Source organism: Myxocyprinus asiaticus, chromosome 25, assembly GCF_019703515.2.
Source record: "Myxocyprinus asiaticus isolate MX2 ecotype Aquarium Trade chromosome 25, UBuf_Myxa_2, whole genome shotgun sequence".
Taxonomy (NCBI): domain Eukaryota; kingdom Metazoa; phylum Chordata; class Actinopteri; order Cypriniformes; family Catostomidae; genus Myxocyprinus; species Myxocyprinus asiaticus.
In genome coordinates, this window is record NC_059368.1 from 10,819,698 (window position 1) to 10,844,014 (window position 24,317).

At 38.4% G+C, this 24,317-nt stretch overlaps 1 protein-coding gene across 4 annotated transcripts in view; it reads right to left on the reverse strand.

The window, feature by feature from the left end:
* The window catches only part of LOC127416484 (protein stum homolog), a 47,954-nt gene extending 35,180 nt beyond the window's left edge, over positions 1-12,774 (reverse strand). For 3 of the 4 annotated variants that reach the window (XR_007893113.1, XR_007893112.1, XM_051655877.1), the window contains exon 1: positions 12,471-12,774. Coding sequence is in view for 2 of the 4 variants with exons in the window: in XM_051655877.1 (XP_051511837.1) it covers positions 12,471-12,639 (169 nt within the window). In the remaining 2 variants the exon portion in view is untranslated. Of the gene's footprint in view, positions 1-9,706; positions 9,916-12,470 lie in introns of those variants that run through there. The other variant, XM_051655878.1, reaches the window with a different exon arrangement.
* Positions 12,775-24,317: the final 11,543 nt, after the last annotated feature.

Here is a 24,317-nt window from a genome sequence, read left to right on the forward strand (position 1 = left end):
GAAAATGCACCAATGAATCGTTCACAATAACACCAGGAACATGCAACATTAAAGTAAATACATGGGTACATTTTTATTTCATGTTGACTTCAATATGGTATGTTGTAGCTTTAGAGCATGAACTTGTTTCCACAAAAACCCAGACTGATTCAATTAATGCTTTATCAGATAAGTACATCATTAATTTCCTCAAAAACATAGTCTTATGCCTTTTATATATTTTTTAGATATTTAAATCATGTTTTGTTTTTTGTTGTGAGTCAACTTGGAGCTGGTTGATTTGGTGGCTCAGTGGTTAAGGCTCTGGGTTGCTGATCAGAAGGTTGGGGGTTCAAGCCCCAGCACTGCCAAGATGCCACTGTTGGGCCCTTGAGCAAGGCCCTTGACCCTATCTGCTCCAGGGGTGCTGTATCATGGCTGACCCTGCACTCTGACCCCAGCTTAGCTGGGATATGTGAAAAAAAAGAATTTCACTGTATATGTGCAAATGTATAACATGTGATAAATAAATACAATTATTAATTAATTATAATTAATTATTATTTGATTCCACAAAACTCCTTATTGCCTATGGAAAAAACAAATGGGAAAAATACTTCTGGTACAAAGGCCCCTGAAAAGGTGGAACATTCCTGTTTCACTCTTTGACTGAGGGTGAAGATGGGGTCTGGTCCCCGCAGCTGACGCACATTATTCATTTGTCCCCAGTCTAACTCACCAAGACCTATATACTTCCCTTAATAAGTATGTAACCTATAAAACTGTTGTAGGTATAACAAAGGATCTGTGGTATTAACTGAAGCTTGGAACGTTTGCATATTGTGTTTGTTCAACAAACAGGAGCCAAACTGGGAACAAAAGCTTGATGTATTACAGCCATTTTGAGAGAGAGGTAAAGGATTAGCCTCAAGATAGGCCTAGAAAACATGCACAGAGACTGTACTGGAAATTGAAAATTCCATACTAGCTCAGTGGCCTCTATTTATAATGGCTCAAGGATGAGAGCCAAGACAGCTTGCGAGGAGAAATGGCAAAGTCAATCTGCCTGCAGCCAGTTGTCAGCTATTCTGTGAGAGCTGATTACTCATTATTCATTTATTGGCTGTTCAGTCCTTTCCAAAGAGATTTATTTGGGTTTACACTATATTTTATGAGGATCACTGCACAAATATACTGTTCAATGTATGCCTTTAAAGAGACTTTTATGGAACAGTTCAAACAAAAATTTTAATTCAGTCATTATTTACTTACATTATGTCTTGCAAACCCATATGACTTTCTATCTTCCATGGAAAGCAAAATGTTAAAATGACAGTTAACTATATGTCTGAAGCTTCCAAGCTTCAATAAAGCACCATAAAAGTATTTTAAAAGTGGTCCATATGATTCATGCCCTATATCCACGTCTTCTGAATCCATACGATAGATTCGTGTGAGAAACAGACCAATAAATATGCCGTTATTCACTGATAATCTTCCCCTCCTGTGAGCTCTCAAATTGAGAATCACTGCGACAGGATCATTTCGTCAGGGAGTTGAACCGATCAGTCTGATTTGTGAACAAATCATTTGACCGGTTTTGTGAACCAGATCAACCGATTAATTGAAAAGACATGACTTACTGATTCGTTCATTAATGCAACATGAAGAGCTAAGGTGGATGTAAAGATTTTTAGTTAACAATGACTTATATTTCAGTCTGCTCATCACACAAAGCTATCTTATGGCTTCATAAGATTTGGAATACAGCACACAAGTAGTATGGACAACATTCAATATACTTTTGTAGTGGATTAACATCCCTTTTGAAGCTTGAAAACTCCATCCCCATTTATTGTAATTGCACGGATAAGAATGACCAGTAAATTATTCAAAATTTCTATGTTTGTGTTTTACGGAAGACAGAAAGTCAGAATTGGAGTTTAATGAGGTGAATAAATGATGACAGAATAATTTTTTGGTGTAATCCTTGAAGATCCCTGAAAAGACTAAAAAGCAAGCTAGAACAACATTTTACGGGAATGACGTATTTTCACTACCTCGGCTCAAAAGTTACTCTTCAAGATGAAGTTTTATTGCCAATCTGATTTTTTTTTTCTTCTCACAGTGTCTGGAGGGATTTGTTGAATGAGAGGCACTGTGTAATGCTCAAAGTTTTTGTCATTAATCACACTGCAAATCTTATGTAATCTAAAGCAAACACATTAGTGTAATTTGTTAATGGGTGTCTGCTGACTGCAGCTGTATTAAAAATTAGACGAGCAATAACCATCTCCGGATGACATTATCCCATTCATCTCATTTTAGTGGAGAGACCTTCTCAGTCTCTATAAAATTAGGAAGCTGCAAACAGTTGTGTGACGAGGAGGAGGCCGTGAGGACACACACCCGGTGTTGTGCCGAAGTCTGTTCCCCCTATGATTTCCCCTTTGTCGAAGTCTGTTCCCCCTATGTTTCACCTTATGTTAGTGTCGAAGTCTGTTCCCCCTATGTTTCCCCTTAGGTTAGTGTCGAAGTCTGTTCCCCCTATGTTTCCCCTTAGGTTAGTGTCGAAGTCTGTTCCCCCTACGTTTCTCTTTACGTTAGTGTCGAAGTCTGTTCCCCCATGTTTAATGTTTAATGGTGCTGTCAAAGTCTGTTCCCCCTATGTTTCCCCTTAGGATAGTGTCGAGGTCTGTTCCCCCTATGTTTAATGTTTAACGGCGCTACGAGGAACACTAACTTAAGGGGAAACATAGGGGAACAGACTTTGACACAACACTGGCCCTGAATCAGGCAAATCAGCCGGGAGGGGGATAAAGACGAGCCGGAGGCACCAGTTCAGGAGAGAGAGAGAGCCACATGCGGCCGCTGTTTGTGTATGTGTTTGTGTTTAAGTTGATTCAAGTTAATTTATGTTATTAAAACTTATGTTGTCTGTTCCTGCATCCTTCTTGCCCAACTTACCCCATTACAAGGAGGCTCATGCTCTCCGCGATCCACGCACAACTTACTATGCGCCCAATTGAGAGAGAGAACCACTAATCATGACCATGAGGAGGTTACCTCATGTGACTCTACCCTCCCTAGCAACCGGGCCAATTTGGTTGCTTAGGAGACCTGGCTGGAGTCACTCAGCACACCCTGGATTCGAATTCGCAAATTGCATCTTGAGAGATCTACATTCTGTTTTGTTTTGACAGATGGAAAACATTACATTACTAACATTATTACAGAATTTACAAATGGGAGCATAAATTGTTAAATTGTGTTAATTTTGCATTAATTGTTTTAATGCATTATTATTATGATTTTAACATTAGCGTTTTACATTTACAGTTGATTTTGAATATGTTGGAATAATAATAATAATAAAAAAACAAGAATAATGTAAAAAGAGAAACATCAAAAAGTCAAATTCTCTTGGTGATCTCTTCATTCAGTCTATTTTTAACTTAAATCCACAAGTGATCTGAGCTGAGGTCAAACACAAGTGTCCTTTACTTGACAATCACATGATCATCTGTGTCTGTCTTTTGTCACTAATATAATTTCCCTTGTAAAAGACAGAAGAAAAGCTTAACAATGGATTCTTAAATGAAAACCAGTCTTAATTTATTAACTGGACTAAAACATCATCTTAGCGCAGACAGGCAGGCAGACTTCTGTAAGCATCTGCTGTCATGGCAACTAGAGAGGCAGCAGGGCTAGAGCGATAGGTGCAGTTCAAAGAATGTTGGGGTAGCATCATGGAATGAGCAAAACAAATCGATCACTAAGAATTATTGAGTCATTTTATATCTTGGACATATGAGCACTTTTTTAAATTTTACTATGACTAACAGCATATTCTTGCTCGGGTAAAAATAACTGTGTAGAAATGAGCAGAAAAGACATATATGTTCATAGGAAAATGTTATTTAATTTTTTTAAAGTTAAAATGATTTGTTATTTGTCTCTAACTATGCAGAGTCAACTATAGGTAAGCCATTTGAAGGATGATTTCACCTAAAAGTGTAACACTGTGGCTCTGTGGTGCTATCAAACTTTTGTATATTTGAGTTACCCTTGAAGCTGGACACAGCTTGACCAATCATGTAAGTTTGAAATCATCTGTTTGTACAAAGGAAGATGGGGACATCTTAAAAAATCTTTTTATTTTATTTTTTAGCAATTGTTTGGTGGCACAAAATTACACATTTCAGCTTTAAATGATTCAGGACATTTAGCTCAGTTAGTATTTTCATAAAAGAGGACTTCAGAGCAGGGGTGCCATCACATGCCACAAAGTAGTATTGCCAAATTTTTACACCTTTTTTTTTTTTTTTTTTTTTTTTGCAAGCAACATAAAGTCATATATTAATATAGATAATTGAATGGTTCAAGATCTTTTTTTTTTTTTTTTGAGGGGATCATATAAGTGAGTGTTTTTAGGTTTAATGATTCTAATCATCACTTATCTTACTTGTTTTGAACATTTACTTCATCTAACTTACTAAACTATTTACTAACCTGTTCAGACTCACTGCTGGGTAATGATATACCAGCTGTCTCTACTTGTTGCTTCTGTCTGTTTGCAAAAACACCACTCACTCATTTCGACCTGACATTTTACTGCACTCATTATGTTTGATGTTTGTAATTGTCACTTTTAGGGGTGGGCGATATAAGCAAATATTGTACTGTGAAGTTCTTAACACTTTTGATTAACCATATATCATGATATACAAATTTTTTATGGAAAATGATTAAACTTATGAAAGAATAAAATTCCTTTTTGATTTAAAACAATGTCCAGAGTAATGGTAGAAGTTCCATATCCACTATGCCCAATGAAAATATTAAAAATAGTTTTTAATAATTAGTTAGCAAGCTCTTTGTTTCAATATTTACAGAACAAATTAAAATATTGCTGAATAAAATACTATCAATGTCTGCTTTCATTTTTAAATTTCAGTCAGTTTTCATTTTAAGCATCTTTAGGGGTGCACATTTAAATGAAAAATAACGCACAACCAACTAACGATGGCTACAAATGCACATTCCCTACCGAAGGGCGACACTTTGCGTCACCGCGATAGCAAGAATACACAAACATTTCTTGTGGCTGACACATTTCTGTCCGTATATCGATGTAATCGGAATATCACCCACCTCAAGTCACTTAAAATTGTTTCTTGACAATATCTTTTAGCCTCCCACATCCCTTGACAAACCTTTTGAAGAAATAAACTATGCTCTTTTGAGCTGCACGTGCGCACTTCTTGGTAGCTTTGGAAATGGCTCACAAAAACCTAGCTAGCTAGCATCCACTCCTGCATAAAAAAAAGCTCAAAAGTTAATCAACAGCCAACATTTGCCAAGCTAGCAAGCAAATTAAACATACAAGCAATTTACATAACGCTAAATATGACAATCCACATTTTGTTTTATTATTCCTGACACATTTTCGCTGGTTATCAAATGTGAGTATGTTGGCTACTACACTCAGCCATGCTATACACATGCACGGTTAAACGTTAGTCTTTTAGAATAATACAACGTTAAAAATGAAATGGTAAAAGTCTAAATCTATAATACGCTATAAACAAATAATCATTATGCATTACAGATAGCTATTTTATCCTCTCACATTCGTTGCTCATGCTTCTCATATTCTCCGGGTGGGAAATACGGGCACTCTGAAGCAGCACATTCAGTTAAGCAGCAGGGCAACCAATTGATTTTGACCAATCACAACGTAGAGGGGAAAGTCAGGACTGGATCACATATGTGGATTCTATTTTGAACTACCAGAGCTAAAAATGCAGGTTAATGAAGCCGAAATAATGCAGAAAAGTAGTATTGCCGGGCAATACTTAAATTAAAATTAGTATTGCCATGGCAATACTGAGAGCATTGATTTGTAAGATGAAAGCTTTTGAAGAGTTAGACTCTTGTCTTTCTGTGCATTTCTACCCCCAAATTATAAATGACACCGTAAATCTTGGCTTCAAGTACAAAGTCAGTTCCGAACCAAAGGTTTCTCTATGATATTGTATTTCCATCCATTTCAGAACTTCTTTATAGTTGAAAGATTAACAGTAATAGTATTACCAGTTGCTATATTTCAAGCATTTGAATATCCTTGCTTTGCATGTATTAACCGCCTGAAATCTGCAACCATTAAAAATCACCACAGGCTTTAGTTTTTTCCATGTGAAATGCCTTTCCAATAAGATTGGGATGAGGTCAAGATTAACAGTCAACAGTTTTCCACTTTTAGACCATGAGAAACTCCTTTCTTTGGCTGAAATTATATCCGTATCTGGTTGTGTCTACGCAGAAAATATATTTTTGAAAGGGCTGCATGCTTGGATATCAGAGTCCACACAGAGCATTATATTAAAATGAGATATTCATTTCTCTGGTATGCCCGAACACATAATGCAAATGAGCACGCAAGCCTTAAATTAAACAGCTCTGAATCCAACTGTCAAAATACATTTGATGACATGAAATGTTAAAATGGCTCACCATATAAGGAGAAAAATAAGAGTAGATTAAAACACAGAGGCTGTTAGTCAGAAGGTTTGATTCCAAAATCACAATTAGAATTTCAAGTATGCAATGTGAAATATAGCATATTATATATAGCATAAACTCCCTTTTATATAGCATAAACTCCCTTGAACCTTCAGAACTCTAATTTGTATTATGTCCAAATCAAAGCAAAAGCTTTCATAGCTTGGTGTGGTTGCAGATTCTAAAGCACCAAAAAATTACCTGATCTCATGAAAAATTGCGTGACTGTGGCAACATTTTCTATTTAATTATATTACATTGCTCCTTACGTTTATCACGGCAGTTCTGAGGTGAAACGTCCACTGTGTGGAGCTAAAAGCGAGTTACATTTTCTCACAAAAAGATGATGTTTTTAAGGTTAATACTTTATGTAGTTTTAAATGAACAAAACCAACTTCACTACCCTAAATCTCAAACCTAACCGATAATGTAGTTGAGCTAATGTGCAATTTGATACCCTGATAGAACACGTACATCACCTAGACGTCTATTTGATGTGGAAAATGTATTCTTTAGGTTGTTTGCTCATCTGAAGATGTTTCCTCTCGGATGTCAGTAAGACATTCAGCAGATGTCTTTGAGATGTTTATGATTTAGAATTTTTGTAAATCTAATATTTTAAGATGTTTAGATTTAATTAGATTGTGATGCTTTCCAGACAAAAGAACTAAAACAGACATCTCGGAGATGTATGTTTGCTATCTGGGTAATGCCAGAGCAAGCTTGTAAATGTAGTTGATTATGTTATGCAAGCTTTAAAATGTATCACCTTACAACAAGTCATGCACTATCATAAAAGTGTTTAGATGTCATAAGATAGCAGGGAGGGAGATGGTGAATTTTTTTTATGAATTTATAATCTGTCGTTTTACTTGTGATTTGCCTGAAAGGGAATAAAAGTAATTGTTGTTGTAGCGCCTCTAGTGTTCATATCACCAGGAAACTGCTGTGATACAAACAACAAGCCACGTAAAAATCATTTGCAAAAATGTAGGTATAGTAACATGATTCTACGAAACAAGGTTGACATAAAAATATTCAAGAGGTTATACACTTATTTAAAGATGCTTGAAGCGATTTCAGACATATTGCTAACTCTCGCTAGACTTAGCTCTCACCTGCTGAAGACATGTCAGCCAACCCAATGTCAGTAAACCCTAAAACCCAAAAGGCATATACCACTCTCTGACTGGTGGAAAAGTTCCTTTTTTTTTTGCTCGGGCTGTTACAGAGACAGGTGTGATTTCTCATGACACCTATTTCAGTGATATCTGTCAGGTGACATTTTTATGCACTGGTATTCCCCCAGCCTGATCTCACATAAAATTCGGCAAGTGTGTACCAATTTTTCTTTAGCCGAAATCGGTATACGTTGACCGAATTTGAAAACACTGCCTCCAGAGGCTAAAGTGGTAAGTGATTCAGAGCATATAAACAAGTGTGACATCCATTTATATACAGGAGAGGTCGCCAGAAGCCAGTTGTAAAAAGAATTGTTTTCAGCTGAACAGGGTGTAAAACAGTGAAGAGAAATTTTTATTTTATTTAATCTACCCCCCCAATCAAAACCCATATCTAACCATAACCATTAGTAGAGACAAAATGCAATGTTAGGGATAAAAATGCAACCTCCTTATCACGCTTGTGATTGTTTATACAAATGTGATTACTTCTTCATTTGAATGGGGATTGAACTGTGGTCTCCCATGCAACTGATGCACCATGCTAACAGTCGTGCCATGAGGGAAAGTAATTATTATTGAGCCATTCCAAATATGTCCGATGGGAGATAGGGCATGTAAGTGAGTCAACATACTGTTGCTGATCCTAGGGTACCGGAATTTTCGGAAACAGCATGCCGACTTCCCGTGTGATCATGTTGCTGATTCCCCACAAATGCTTGGAGTGCTGAATTTTTTATGTTGTCAATGTGAAGAATCATTGCATCTCAGCCACTGAATTTTTCCTGTGTAAACAAGGATACAGGTGTGCCCAGCTGTTCGTAATCCAGTGGTAATTTATTTTATCTAGAAACTCACTAACATGACCCTCATTACATGCACATGCAAATTAGCATGATCTGAATCTAACCTCATCTGGCACCCTGCACATGCCCTGCCAAATATCTGCAATTAAAGGTGAAGAGAGCAGCTTGTCAAGTGCGACTCACTAACTAGAGTGGTAATGGTCTCTGACAATCTCTGAGTTCGGTCTGTGTGCTCAAGTGAGCCCCATTTGGCTCTTGGCATTTTCCCTTATATAGATTTTCCTCATAATCCAAACATGGGCTCTCTTGTCATAATAGTCTACCCTAGTTTATGTATAAACAACCACGAAGTAGACATGAGCTTGGTAAAGCATGCCCGCTTGTAGAGATGATATGAGACAGACACATTACTGCCTCTAATGCATCTTAGTTCTGTAAAGATTTTTATGCATCATTAATTATAAAAGAGGTGGAGGGTAGGGTTGGGCGATATATAGAATATTCACGATACACAGTTATTTTTCTTGGTAATAAAATTAAGCCACATTGCAAATATTGTGATGATTTTAATGCTCCTTTATTAGGCCATTTATTTTTATTAGACTAGATTCACGAGAATGAGAGTGTTAAGACTGATTTAAACTTCAGTAGCAAAAGTAGCATTTGAATTATTATGTTTGATTTAGACAGTTTTAACTGATGTTTGTGAATCAAACTGTAAATCAGTGAATTGATTGGTGTTTATTATTATTATTAGGTATTGTTATATTAGTGCATATTAAATTGTTCATAATCATTCTTCCTAGTGTTAATTTAGTGAAACATGCCTTATTTGCATGCATTATTTTTAACAAGATTTTTGCAGTATTTTACTGTTTTGAATCTACTTGGCTTCAACAGCTGTTCGGTCGAAATGAGGGTTCCTCTCAAGAACATTTCAAGATATTTATGGACAACCTGGTCTCATTGAATCACATTACTATACCTTCATTTTTTGCTAAATGTTTTTTACGAGGCCAGTTGTTCGTTTTGCGGCAGTTGCCTGGTGAAATGAACACTAGAGCAATGATGACTTTTATTCACTTTCACACAAATCACAAGTAAAATACCAGATCAGTTCATAAAACACTTACTTTTTGCTCTGTACCTCATACAATGCTATCTTGTGACATTAAGGGCAATTTACACAATGCATGCATTCTGAATGCATGCAGACACATGGATCACTCTTGCAGGATCTACGGCATACACATGTCCTCCAGAAGTACTCCATGTCCTCCAGACTCCAGAGGGACTGGCTGAAACTTGAGGAGGCCCAATGATAAAGCTATGCTGAAGTAGACGCAAGATTAGATGACCTGAGGCACGGTTCCCATGGGGGTATCCTGATGGATGAAACCAAAATTGACATAAACACCAGAGGGCCACAAGTGGCTGAGTGAAGCAGTAACCGGGTTGACAGCTGCCATTTCATTACTGTATGTTCAATCTAACTGCCACTGTCAGAGCTTGGATTCTAAGCTCTGCAAATTTCCCAGATGCACAAAGGCTGGGCTGAGATGCCATAGACGAGCTGCATATTTCCAGTGCCCTGGTATTAGTAAATCGTTAGCACAAAAAATACCCAAAGGGTAAAATATCCATGCCTGTGGGGTAAAAATGAGAGATGACAACCTAATGTACTGTATGATCCATAGACTGACAGGCACAGATTAGATGTGTAGGTATAAAGTTTCATCACACTGCCTTGTACCGGAAGGCTTTGATGCAACATAACCAAAGAGTATGGCGTATGATTCTTTTGTTATTGCTCGCATATTTAAAAGTTATGCAGGATCCCTGGAGTCATGCATAACAAGCCTTTTTGACATGAGAGAAACTCTGTCGATCAATATTCTGCAACACTGTGTGCCACTTTTGAAAATCACAAGCTACAAAAAGAGCTACAACGAGAATCATTACAGAGAAATAAGGTAATCCATTTAGTCTTTGGAGACCTCCTTAATGCTACAATCTATTGGCAATAAGAAAAGCTTGTTCATGGATGAAAGGAGATTGTCACACAAGAGAATGACTCAAAGAGCCAAACACTAAAGATACCAATTACTTAGACCCACAGGTCAAACTAAAATGATTGAGAATCAAGGTGGAAATTACTATTCTGAAATGGATGGATCAGTTAGGAAGGAGAAAAGGTCAAGTTATCAATCAGAGTAATGGAGTGGATGCAATTATACATACACTGGCAGCCAAACATTTGGAGTAATGTACAGATTTTGCTGTTTTGGGGAAATTGGTACTTTAATTCACCAAAGTGGCTTTCAACTGATCACAAAGTATAGTCAGGACATTACTGATGTGAAAAACAGCACTATTTGAAAACAGTCATTTTTGATCAAATCTAGACAGGCCCCATTTCCAGCAGCCATCACTCCAACACCTTATCCTTGAGTAATCATGCTAAATTGCTAATTTGGTACTAGAAAATCACTTGCCATTATATCAAACACAGCTGAAAGATATTTGGTTCGTTAAATGAAGCTTAACATTGTCTTTATGTTTGTTTTTGAGTTGCCACAGTATGCAATAAACTGGCATGTCTTAAGGTCAATATTAGGTCAAAAATGGCAAAAAAGAAACAGCTTTCTCTAGAAACTCATCAGTCAATCATCGTTTTGAGGAATGAAGGCTATACATTGCTTGAAATTGCTTTCATACAAAGGTGTACACTAGTCTTCAAAGACAAAGGAAACTGGCTCTAACAAGGACAGAAAGAGATGTGGAAGTCCAGATGTACAACTAAACAAGAGGATAAGTACATCAGAGTCTCTAGTTTGAGAAATAGACTCCTCACATGTCCTCAGCTGACAGCTTCATTGAATTCTATCTTCTAAAAAAGCCACTTTTGAAACAGAAAAACAAAAATAAAAGGTTAGAGTGGGCAAAGAAACACAGACATTGGACAACAGATAATTGGAAAAGAGTGTTATGGATCTTCACCCCACAGAGCTTGTGTGGGATCAGCTAGACTGTAAGGTATGTTAGAAGTGCCCGACAAGACAGCCGCATCTATGGCAAGTGCTACAGGAAGCGTGGGGTGAAATATCACATGAGTATCTGGACAAACTGACAGCTAGAATTCCAAGGATCTGCTGTCATTGCTGCATGTGAAGGATTTTTTGATGAGAACTCTTTGAAGTAATTTTAAGAAGTTCTGAAAAAAAAAATGTAATTTTTTGTAAATTGTAATAGTAATTTTTCCACGTTATTAATGTCCTGACTATACATTGTGATCAGTTGAATGCCACTTTGGTGAATAAAAGTACCAATTTCATTCCATAAGGGCAAAATCTGTACATTATTCCAAACTTTTGGCCGCCAGTGTATACTGTATCTGACTGGAATGTTTGTATTTGTATTGTAGGCTATTAAATCGCATCTGTTACTAGGCTACACAGCGAATATTCTACACATGCTGAAATAAAAAAACTGCTCCGGCGTATCTTGACCTAAATGTCAACTTGATCTGATCTTTCCATTCCCGTCCAGATCCTAAAAGTGCGCTTCAGTGATTTATACAAATATATTTTTAATTTCACCAAAAAAAAAAAAAAAAAAAAAAAAAAAAAAAAACATGATATGAATATGAATATGAATAACAGAATGGACGAGCGCGCACAAACAGAAAATAAGCAGTGCTCAAAGTCGCGAGTACTTAGACATTCCAACCGCATCCCGAATATTGCAAATTAGGCTATAAACAATGCATTGTATCTTCTATATTAAAGTAAATGGGACCAAAAGTAACACGTTATTCTATTTATATTACTTAGGCAGCACATTTAAATAACTTATTTTAGAATCACAGCACCAGGTTGTAAACACAACTGACATTCTCGCAGGTGGTACTGTGAATGAGCGAGTCGCCCCACTTACTCACCCAGTCCGGGCACAAATGTGTTGAGAAACAGGCAGATGACTGCTACTGGGAAAGGCATATAGGGGATGGCAGCGCGTAAAGGTCCTTTCTTCTCCCTGACTTGAACAACTACTCCGCTGGTAGAAGACGAGACTCCTTTTTCATTCATTTCCGTGTCCTTTTGGTCCATTTCCAAATTTAGTAAACTAAAAACAAACCAAGAAATGCTTGATATGGTGTGTGTTGGACACTTTCAGGCGCACGCGACCGTAAGCTTTGCTTATTGATGTTGAAGTCAGTGCACGAAGAGAACTGTAGGCGTCACAGTTACTACTGTGTCAGTGAGCGATTGTAGATTACAGAATAGATTTAAAGTCACAGTAATAGGGGGCCGTTCACACAAAAAACGTTTTTGCGTCCGTCTGCGCTGTTTATTTATTTATTTATTATTGTTTTTAAAAGTAAACATGCGCTAGACGGAAATATTTGGACGTTAGATAGAAACAGAAATAGATATATAAATATTCAATAAAAAAAAAAAAAAAAAGAAGAAAAAAGAAAAAAAAGAAAAGCTACATTTACTTAAGGGGTGCCTTTAGCCCCGTTGTACCCTACACATATGCGTTCTCTGTATCTCTGTATCTCGTCAGATTTCTGAGACTCCAGCAATGCCACTCCAATGAGATTTATTTGCTCAATTTCCCAGCTTTACAAAAGGGACCAGTCATATGACATGTCTCAGTAAATATTCATAAAGGTGATCCCTAAAGTCAGTCGTTTTATTGTCAGGTCACCTAGCAACAGGGCATTCTTGGTTAATATATATATATATATATATATATATATATATATATATATATATATATATATATATATATATATATTATAATATATATATTTCTGTTCTGAAGTCAACGGAAACAGCGTAACGTAAAACCTACAATTATAAAAGTATTTTGGCCCATCATTAAGAACATTCTAATGCATTGTAATAATAACACAACATGTTATAGTCTTCCATCTGGAAAGACAAAAGGGGCTATTAATCGTTTTTTCATATCTCATTTTTAATATTTATTTTTCCCTTTAGGCAAAATGGGAGATGGAAGTGGAGATGCATGCACAAAATATATTGTGACTAGCTTTCATTCACCAAGGGTTTTTAGAACAAACACCTGTCTGTGTATTTAGAATGCGATTTGTGCAATCGGTGGTTTAATTTTGCTATTTTTTACCATCAAGGCTTCCCTGGCACATTATCCAGTAGAGCTGAGAGTACACTGGAAATAGTTGTTTTTCATTTGTGCCAAAGATCTTTTAACATTAGTCAGAATGTTTTCAAGCAGCCCCTGTTTTCACTGGCTTAATTATTAGATATTGTGAGCAACAGGCTGACAAATTACATGTGGAATTGGGGCTGTCATGTAATTAAAATCAAAGTTTGCTTTGTGATTATGTCAAGTCTGAAAAAAAAAAAAAAAAAAAAAAAAAAAAAAAAAAACAAAACAAAAAACAAAAAACATTGTCCATAATCTGCAATAGCAAAAGGCATTGGCATGGGATCAGTGCTTGTGACCACCTGTCTGGTCTCACACTTATCTGGTACATCAAGCTGTCTTCCTGAGTTGGATGCTTATTTGTAGTCTTCTAAATGCTTCAAGCTTTTCTGCTGAGCACTTGGCTGTTAATTATTTTGGAATTACATACTCTGCTTGCAGCACTGTAACAGACATAGCAAAGCACATGTGTCTTTTAAATTTTCTTGGTAAGGAAATCCCCTTAACTTAATGTTTTTACACTTTAGGCTAAAAATTGCAATAATCAACTGCTGCAGCAGTCATAACAGATTGCATTTATTATCATAAAAACAAATGCATTGACCACAAAAACTTCAGATTATTTAGGGGAAATATGGAACCTATAAAAACACATAATTAAACACTCCTCATTTAAATTAAGTGTCTTATATTGAGGACTGTAAGCGCTAAATAAAGCACTAAGTATGTAAGAGCATTCCTGCTATTCTGTTTTAACATTTAATGAGAATGTCTACTATGAGTACCAGCATTAGGCAGTTTTTGATTATTTCCTGTCCTTTTGTTTTTAATGATTGTGTTTTGGTGATTTGCTTGCCTTGTATTTTTTTTAATTCTTTACTGTTACTTTTAGGCTTATACAGCTTCCACTAAAGTGACTAAAAGAGCTGATGATTATTTATTTCAACAGGTAAATAAAGGTGCCATGTAATTAAAGGAATGTTCCGGGTTCAATACAAGTTAAGTTCAATCGACAGCATTTGTGGCATAATGTTGATTACCACAAAAATGAATTTCGACTCATCCCTCCTTTTCTTAAAAAAAAAAAAAAAAAAAAAAAAAAGAAGCGAAAATCGAGTTACAGTGAGGCGGAATATTTCTTTAAAGTGCTAAAACGCAAGTTTTGAGTTTAAAATTCTGAAAGTGCCTGCAGGAATTGTTTTTTCCTGCTCAAATAGTTTTAAATAATTACTTTCTCTACATTTATAACTTCATATGAGTTATAATTAGACAATAATTTAGCTGAATTGGATATTTGTAAAAAAAATATATATCTCAGCCATACGTCAATGTGCTTCATTAGATCTGTAATATAATGGCGGCCACTAGTGGTCAGAATAAGCACGGCACTGGATGATTCCAGTTCCTTCTCGATGAGAGAGAGAGAGAGATAAGTGAAGACAGGCTGTCTGAAAGAGTGGCGAAACAAAGAAAAGAGTGGCATGTCTTTAACAGATCTGGAGGGAACAGAGTAGACCAAGAGTTCGAAAGAGTCAAAGAAAGATAAAGAGCCCAATACAATGAGATGATTTAGTGAATGACTCACTTCGAAGGGAAACAAAGATTAGCAGCAGCATAAATTGACAATCATAATGATCATCTGAAAAGGAATGTAGCAGATACAATCACACGAACTGCAGTGAAGGAAAAATACATTCGAATAAATTAGTTTACAGTAAATGAATCAGAATTCAAGCAGGACTGAAAAAAATGAAGAGGTGCTGAAATGGAAAATAAACAAATAGAAGAGAAGATCAGAAAATTTCAGAAAAAGAAATGATTCATGCATAAAACTGAGTTTTGAAAAGAACAGTGAGATGAGAAATTGAATATGGTTCTTGAAAACAGAAGAAAATTAGAATGGAGGAAAATTAAATATGAGAGAAAATATGAGGGAATCTATAAAATAATAAAGGAGATGTAAGAAATCCTAAGAAACAAAAGTCAAGAGAATGGAAAAGAATATGGAAACAGAAAAAAGAATATGATATCAAAAACAAGGATGAATAACACTCTGAAGCAATTAAATAACTGTAAAAAAACAAACAAACAAAAAAAAAAAACAAACAAACAAAAAAAAAAGTATGTGGATATAAAAAGTAGAGGGTTGAATAAAGAATGAAGTAGTATATAAAAATAAATCAGATGATTGCTTGGGCAACAATGTCTAAAGCTTGAATTTTAGGCAGGAGAAAAGGAGGTGTTTAACACTTCAAACCCGCCGTTTCACACAGTGAAAACAATCAACCACACAAATGTTGCTGACAGCCTCATCATGCTCAAGTGTTACAGAAGCTATCAACAGAGAATTAAAAGAGCCATTTAGGAACTCAGCTTTGCTTTGTTTGATGCACAATTGGCTTTGATTAATAAGTAAACATGAAAGACACAAGAGCATGTGACAGCAACTTAAAAAACATGCAACATATGAGCTGTAGTCTACAATCAACATTCTCACATAAGTGTTCTTTTTTTCCAGGTGGGAGAGAGCAGTGTGTATTGTAGATGCAATGGCATCATCAGTGGAGCGGTTGTTGTGGTAAGCAAACTGCAATGGGTCTAGAGATAGAGGCAGCACAGAGCAGATGTAATCTCTGATTAGTCTCTCAAAGAATTTGCTGATGATGGGGGTCAGAGCAACAGGACGCCAGTCATTTAAGCAAGTGATTTTTGATTGCTTTGGAACAGGCACAATGGTGGATGTTTTAAAGCATGTGGGGACTACAGACAAAGAGAGGGAAAGGTTGAAAATGTCCATAAAAACACCAGCCAGCTGGTTCGCGCATGCTCTGATGACGCGGCCTGGAATGCCGTCTGGGCCCGCGGCTTTGCGGATATTCACCCGCCGGAAGGATCGGGTTACATCCGCTGCAGAGACGGAGAGTAAACTAACCTCTGTAGCTTTGGCCGCGAGAGCTCTCTCTGCGAGGGCGGTGTTATTTCCCTCAAAACAAGCATAAAAAGTATTTAGCTCATCCGGGAGAGAGGCATGGCGGAGTTTTTATTCCCTTTAAAGTCCGTGATGATGTTAATTCCCTGCCACATGCTTCTAGAGTTGGTGGTGTTAAACTGTCCTTCAATCTTGTTCCCATACTGGCATTTTGCTGTTTTTCGGAGGGCATAACTGGCTTGTTTATGCTCCTCCTCGTTCCCGGAATTAAAAGCGGAGGTCCGCACATTAAGTGATGCACGAACATCGCTATTAATCCATGGCTTCTGGTTCGGATAGATCCGTGTTGTTCTGGTCGGAATGATGTCCTCTACGCACTTTCTGATGAAACACATTACGCTATCAGCGAAAAGCTCGATGTCATCATCAGAGGCGGACCGGAACATCTCCCAGTCCGTGTGATCAAAACAGTCCTGTAGCGTAGAGTCTGATTGGTCCAACCAGCACTGGATCGTTCTGAGAGTGGGTGCTTCCTGTTTCAGTTTCTGCCTGTAAGCGGGCAGAAGCAGAATGGAAGAGTGGTCCGATTTGCCAAATGATGGGCGGGGGAGGGATTTGTAGCCATCCCGGAAGGGACAGTAGCAATGGTCCAAAACCCGGTCCCCTCGTATGTTGAAACTAATGTGCTGGTGGTATTTTGGTGCGACTGATTTGAAACTGGCTTTATTAAAGTCCCCAGTCACAATGAACATGGCCTCAGGGTGCACTGTTTCCTGCTTGCTTATAATCCCATACAGTTCCTTGAGTGCCCGGTCTATGTCGGCTTGTGGGGGGATGTACACAGCAGTGATAATGACCGCTGTGAATTCCCTCGGTAGCCAGAATGGTCGACACAGAAGCATGAGAAATTCCAGATCAGGAGAGCAGAAAGACTTGATAGAATGTACGTTCCTCTGATCACACCAGGATTTGTTGATCATAAAACATACACCACCACCTCTGCTTTTACCTGAGAGGTCTTTCGCTCTGTCTGCTCGGTGCACGGAGAACCCCGTGGGTTCAATGGGTGAGTCTGGAATCTCCGCAGACATCCAAGTTTCCGTAAGGCAGATACTGCAGCAGTCCCTCGTCTCTCATTGGAAAGAGATCCGCGCTTTCAGCTCGCAGAGCTCGTTATCCAGAGACTGGACATTTGCCAGTAGAATACTGGGTAGCGGGGGTCGATTTGAGCGGCGTCTTACTCTGACGAGAACGCCGGCTCTGTTTCCCCTTTTCCTCCTGCATTTCCGCGGCCGTGCAGCACAGACAAAAGGCTCCGCTTGCGTGTTTGTAAACAGCGGGTCGGCATTGAGGAATTTGAAGTCCGGTTTACGGTGTGTAATTACTGAAAAAATGTCCAAAAGTGTTTGTCTGTCATAGACAATAAGGCAGACAACATCCAAGACAAAAAACATAAGAACTGTAAACAAAACAAACAAAACACTACCATGTTGTGTTGGAGCTCGCAACGCAGCAGCCATACTCGGCACCATCTTGAGTCCAGTTCAGAGCTGACTAAAACACAGAGTTAGCAATCAAATTAGAAATTTTGCTGACAATCTTTATTATGCCTGCCCTCCCTATTGGAACAGTCCAACAGGTGGCAGTAATGGTATTTTCACTTGTCACATATGCCTGGTGTCCTTAGTTCTGATGTTGCATGAAATGCATTCAGTTATTCTCCCTCCGGGTGCCAGCAGAAGTGAGTGGACCTGCCATGTGTGTATAGATGTCATTAAAAAAGGGCTTGTGCTTTTTCTCCAAATCCAGACCTTCTACATTTTGTTATGTTACAAATAGCAAAGCTTAATATTTCACTCTTGTGTATGGCCTACTTAAATAATATGCAGTATTATAATCTCACCAGAGGTGTGAATCTTCAAGATCTGTATCCTCTTGTCTCCTGAGCTTTGCTCTCATGCTTATTGACTTTGACCTTTCAGAAAGGGAGATATTTTCATTATAATGCTTGCTAAATGTAATGTGTGGGTCTTTGATGCCCTTGCTGACTGCTGAACATGTGCATTGTTTACAGTGTGAGAGTGGGCTGATGCAAGTGGTATCGACAGCATGTCATGGCATTTTCACACTGGAGACAAATTGGACATTTGTTTGATATATATACATATATTTATTTAATATTGTTTTTTCTTTCATAAATGCCATTTGTTTAGAATATTACAGCTTGTACATTTTAACTTGAATTAACACTTTTAATATAAAGAGCTTTTGGTTCCATTTAAAAGAAAGAAAACAAAAGGAAGAAAAAACATAGCTTGGCAAGGGTTTGGTAATTCATTCTGAAGACACTTGTATTGGAATTTATGTGCATATGAAGACACCAGACAGAGAACAGTTCTTTTTAATTTTCTCTCATCCCTGTTTGGCCATTTTTATTTAGATCAAAATACAAATACTCTTGCTAACAAGAACAATTAATGAGCTGTGTAGGCAAAACTGGTTCTTTTGTTTGTGCTAGTTCTTCTCTGCTGTAACTTCCTTTAGATTGTTTTTGAATTTTAATGCACACAAAAAATTGGGATGCTAACACTGCTGCAAGCGCCATGTTGTGACACACTCAGTGACCACTTTATTAGGTACACCTGTACACCTACATATTCATACGAGTTTCTAATCAGCCAGTTGCACAGGCTCACCAAAACTGGACAATTAATGACTGGAGAAACATAGCCTGGTCTAATGAATCTCGATTTCTGCTGAGGTACACAGATGGTAGGCCCACTGCAGGCTCAACTTTCTGTTCTTGGCTGACAGAAGTGGAATTTGACGTGGCCTTCTGCTGTTGTAGACCATCCGTCTCAAGGTGTGACATGTTGTGCATTCTGAGATGCAATTCTACTCACTACAATTGTACAGAGTGGTTATCTGAGTTACTGTAGCCTTTCTGTCAGCTCGAACCAGTCTGGCCAATCTCCGTTGACCTCACTCATCAACAAGGCGTTTCCGTCCACAGAACTGCCCCTCACTGGATGTTTTTTGGCAGCATTTTGAGTAAACTCTAGAGACTGTTGCACATGAAAATCCCAGGAGATCAGCAGTTACAGAAATATTCAAACCAGCCGGTCTGACACCAAAAATCATGCCACGGTTGAAATCACTGAGATCAAATCTTTCCCCGTTCTGATGGTTGATCTCAGAATCAGAATCAGCTTTATTGCCAAGTATGCTTACACATACAAGGAATTTGTCTTGGTGACAGGAGCTTCCAATGTACAGCAATACAAAAACAATACAAAAACAGCAGCAAGACATAGATAATAATAAAAAATAAAAAATAAAACGAATTATACACATACGTACAGACACATGGGTAGTGCAAATCTAATACAATATACCAATAATCCTCTCAGCAGTCCAAACTGTCCTTTGTAGTCTTCTGATGTCTGAATACGTAGCTGAACCAAACCAGACAGTTATTGAAGGGCAGAGGACAGACTCAATGACTGGTGAGTAAAACTGTATCAGCAGCACCTGTGGCAGGTTGAATTTCCTCAGCTGGCGAAGGAAGTACCACCTCTGCTGGGCCTTTTTCACAATAGAGTCAATGTGGGTCTCCCACTTCAGGTCCTGTGAGATGGTAGTGCCCAGGAACCTGAGTGACTCCACTGCTGCCACAGTGCTGTTTAGAATGGTGAGGGGGGTCAGTGTTGGGGGATATCTCCTAAAGTCCACAATGATCTCCACCGTTTTGAGCATGTTCAGCTCAAGGTTGTTTTGTCTGCACCAGACAGCCAGCTGTTATACCTCCCTTCTGTATGCAGACTCATTGTCATCTCGGATGAGGCCGATGACAGTGGTGTCATCTGCAAACTTCAGAAGCTTGACAGAGGGGTCCTTGGCGATGCAGTCATTGGTGTAGAGGGAGAAGAGTAGTGGGGAGAGCACACATCCCTGGGGGGCACCAGTGCTGATTGTACAGGTGTTAGAAGTGAGTTTCCCCTGTCTCACAAGCTGCTGCCTGTCCGTCAGAAAGCTGGTAATCCACTGACAGATAGAAATGGGAACAGAGAGTTGGTGTAATTTATTCTGGAGTATAGCTGGGATGATGGTGTTGAAAGCTGAACTGAAGATGTGAACATTAACTGAAGCTCCTGACCCATATTTGAATGATTTTATGCACTGCACTGCTGCCACACGATTGGCTGATTAGATAATCACATGATTAAGTAGGTGTACCTAATAAAGTGGTTACTGAACATATGTGCTTGTGAAATTTGCAGCAAATCAGAAATGTTACGTTTTGATAATTTATTAAGAATTTTGCAGTGCACATATTATTGTAACTGGTAAAAATATAAACCTAAAATAAACAGAAGATAAAATATCATACCATTACATAGAGGAGGTGGTTATCTTTCAAATGAGCCCACACACAAGGTAATCGGATGTATAAATCATTAGATAATTGACAGGAAGCACAAAGTGCACAGTGCACACAGCATCTGGCTATCAGGCATCTTGCAATCTGGCAAAAACATTAGCTTTCCTGGCTCAGATGATGTCATCGGAAATTATTTAGCATCATGGAATGCTAAACAAATCGGATTGGGTTCAGATTGGTGCAAAAAGTCATCCATATTTGGGCAGAGAGACATGTGATTGGTGACTGTTATTACATATTGTCACCAGGAGATTGCGCTAAGTACATGCCATAGACTCAATGATGACTCAAATGGCACAAAGTGAAACTCATTCTGTCAAATCTCATTACTAAAATCATGTCTGCATGTTTTGAAAAGAGAAAGCAAACCTTTAGTCATTGTTGTGTTTACATGTGTAATTAGAACTTATGTACAATTATTATGTTTTATTTGTTTGGAGAAGCTTTTTGAAAATTTGAAACGTTTTTGAACACTAGGATAAATTATTTTTGGAATTCTGTAACTTTTTATTGCTTTGACGTATCAACACAAAATTTAACAGGTGAAATGATTGGGAACAAAACAAAAGCAGTTTTTGGACCTACTTTATTTACACCCTGATGTCAAATCAGAAAAATCAGAAAAAAGTACATTTTGTGACTTAAGTTATTTTGTGATTTTTCAGTCGATTCTTAGACTGGGAGTTTCAGAATGTATCATAATCTATATCGTTAAAAAATGTGAAAAATTTTGTTTAAAATGACACCAAACACTTGACCTTCCTGGGTTTTTTTTTTTTGTAGAGTTAAAAGTCTATAATTTTGGGCATGCCACTGGAACAGGAATTCTTTAAAAACACCTTCAGAGCTTAGAGGGTTAAGGATCTATTACTACCTGATCTAACCCATAAAAATTATTAACACATGAAGCGCATAATGAAGATGATCATTTTTACGGTCAATTAAATACAGTTAATGATTTACAAAATGGCACACAAATGTACAGTATTTAAAATGGTTGGAAGTTAGCTGTTTATCTAGTCCTTTACAAAGAAAAATCATAAAAGAGAAAAAGAAAAAGATGTATTTACTGTGAGTCGGTGAGCAGAGGGCGAAGAGACAAGAAGGGCAATGAAGATACAGTTGTATGGTCTTATCTTTGGGTCGTCATTGGGCCTAAACTCCGCACCTATCGTTTCTGTTCAAAGAGGAACAAGTGACATCACATGCATGGTTTAAAACTGTGTTTACAGTGACTTGAAGCAGGATATGTTTAGCTGTACCTATTGGTGATAGTAAAGAAGTGGTTGGACTGAGAATGTTTCATCTTGTGGTAGGGTGGTACATGTAGGGGCGCCGTTATGGCGGTTGCAAGGTTTGCCAGGCAAATTGGCCCCCGGATGCTATGGGGACCCAAAATCATCACTTTAAATTTTTTAAATTATTATTATTTATTTGTTTATTTTTATTTTTATTTTTTCATATATATGCCATGGCTATTCAAATCCAGCCTGCCAATTATTTTTATCAGCCACTTCATCTGATTCTGATAAATTTCAGTAAAACTTGATAAAATAGCATTCTGATTATAAGAGCACTCTCAGTGCAAAACTCAGTGGTGAGTTTAACAACTCTCAGCAGCACGTGCAACAGCATGCAGCAGTCGTCAGTTCAGCACCAGAGCGTAGGTGTTTTTCTGGCCATAGTTCAGTCATGCTGCTTTCCAAAATATGAACCAGCGCAGTTTAGGTGAGCATATTTGTTTTTCATATTCAATCAAAAATATTTATGTAAATTGCTTCACTGTGGTTAAATGTAAAGATGAAAAAATTTAGTATCGCAGCATTTGTAACAGAAGTGTCATCTTATTAAACAAAAGATAAATTGATAATGAAAAGCAAACCTTCATAGAAAATGCACTAAAAAGTTTGATTTTATTCTCAATACTTTACAAGTTAAACTGATGTGTCTCATCTGCGCAGCATCTGTAGTGCTCATAAAAAGGGATAATGAGGCGCAAATGACTGTGTTTGGTTCTAGATATGCGGCAGCGTTCTCAATCCCGAACATTAGCAAATCAGTTTGTTCTCCGATGGCCACTGTTTTCTTATGTGGGTTAATATTGTCAAAGATATGGGGCTTTAGCCGATTTTAATGCACCTTCTAGTTTCCTATCTGTCACTCACTCGACGTTGTGTCGATGTAGTGACACTAGGGGTCACTCTTGGGAGCACGAGACACCTCTGGTCTTTGATAAAAGACCAATGAAAATTGGCGAGTGGTATTTGCATACCACTCCCCTGGACATACGGGTATAAAAGGAGCTGGTATGGAACCACTCATTCAGATTTTCTCTTCGGAGCTGAACAGCTGATGTTTACTGAGCTGACTGTTCATTCACCTCTGCTGGATCTGACGGCGCATTTCAGCGGCTTCTCCCTCCTCTGCACTGGTGCACTGCAGAGAATGCCCCTGGGCGCTTCGGCAGAAATAAGAGAGTATATTTCTCTAAAAGAGTATATTTCTCTAAAAGAGCACCACACACAGAACGTCTTTTTAAAGATGCATCTTTTTAAAGATGACTGACCGTTTGTGTGTTATTTCTGCTTGCGGTCGTTATCTCTCAACTTCTGACAGTCATGATCGCTGTCTTTCGTGTCTGGGCGTGACTCACGCGGAGACAGCGTTTGTGGATGGATCATGTACTCATTGCTAGAACATGACCATGGCAACGTTGTGGTCACGGCTTGCTTTCATAAGAAAGCAAGCCACCCCAACGGCTCCCCGCCTCGGTCCTTCTACCTACGGGTATGAGGCCAGCACGGCTAGCACTGGGGGCGATTTGGGGAACCCAATGGGACCACCTCCACCGGGTATCCCCCCACGGACCTCCCATTCCCCAGCACGCTCGTCTGCCCCGGTCGGGCTTCCGGATGAGTCCGCCGGCTCGTCTCACGGCGAGTTCGACCTCTTGTTCGGAGCCCGCAAAGCTGATGAGCTCTCGAGCGCAGCATCGGAGAGTGGGCTCGTCCAGTCGGACACGGAAGCCTCAGCTGGGCTCCCCCCCTCGGGTACGGTCACCCAGTCACAGGCTGACGCGGAAATGATGGACATGCTTTCCTGGGCAGCCACGAGTGTCAGACTAGAGTGGAACCCTCCGCTCTCCCCTGAACCCTCATGGCTCAATGATTGGTTCCTGGGCTCGCGGCACCGCTCACAGCCACGCCCCGCTCCAGTTCTTT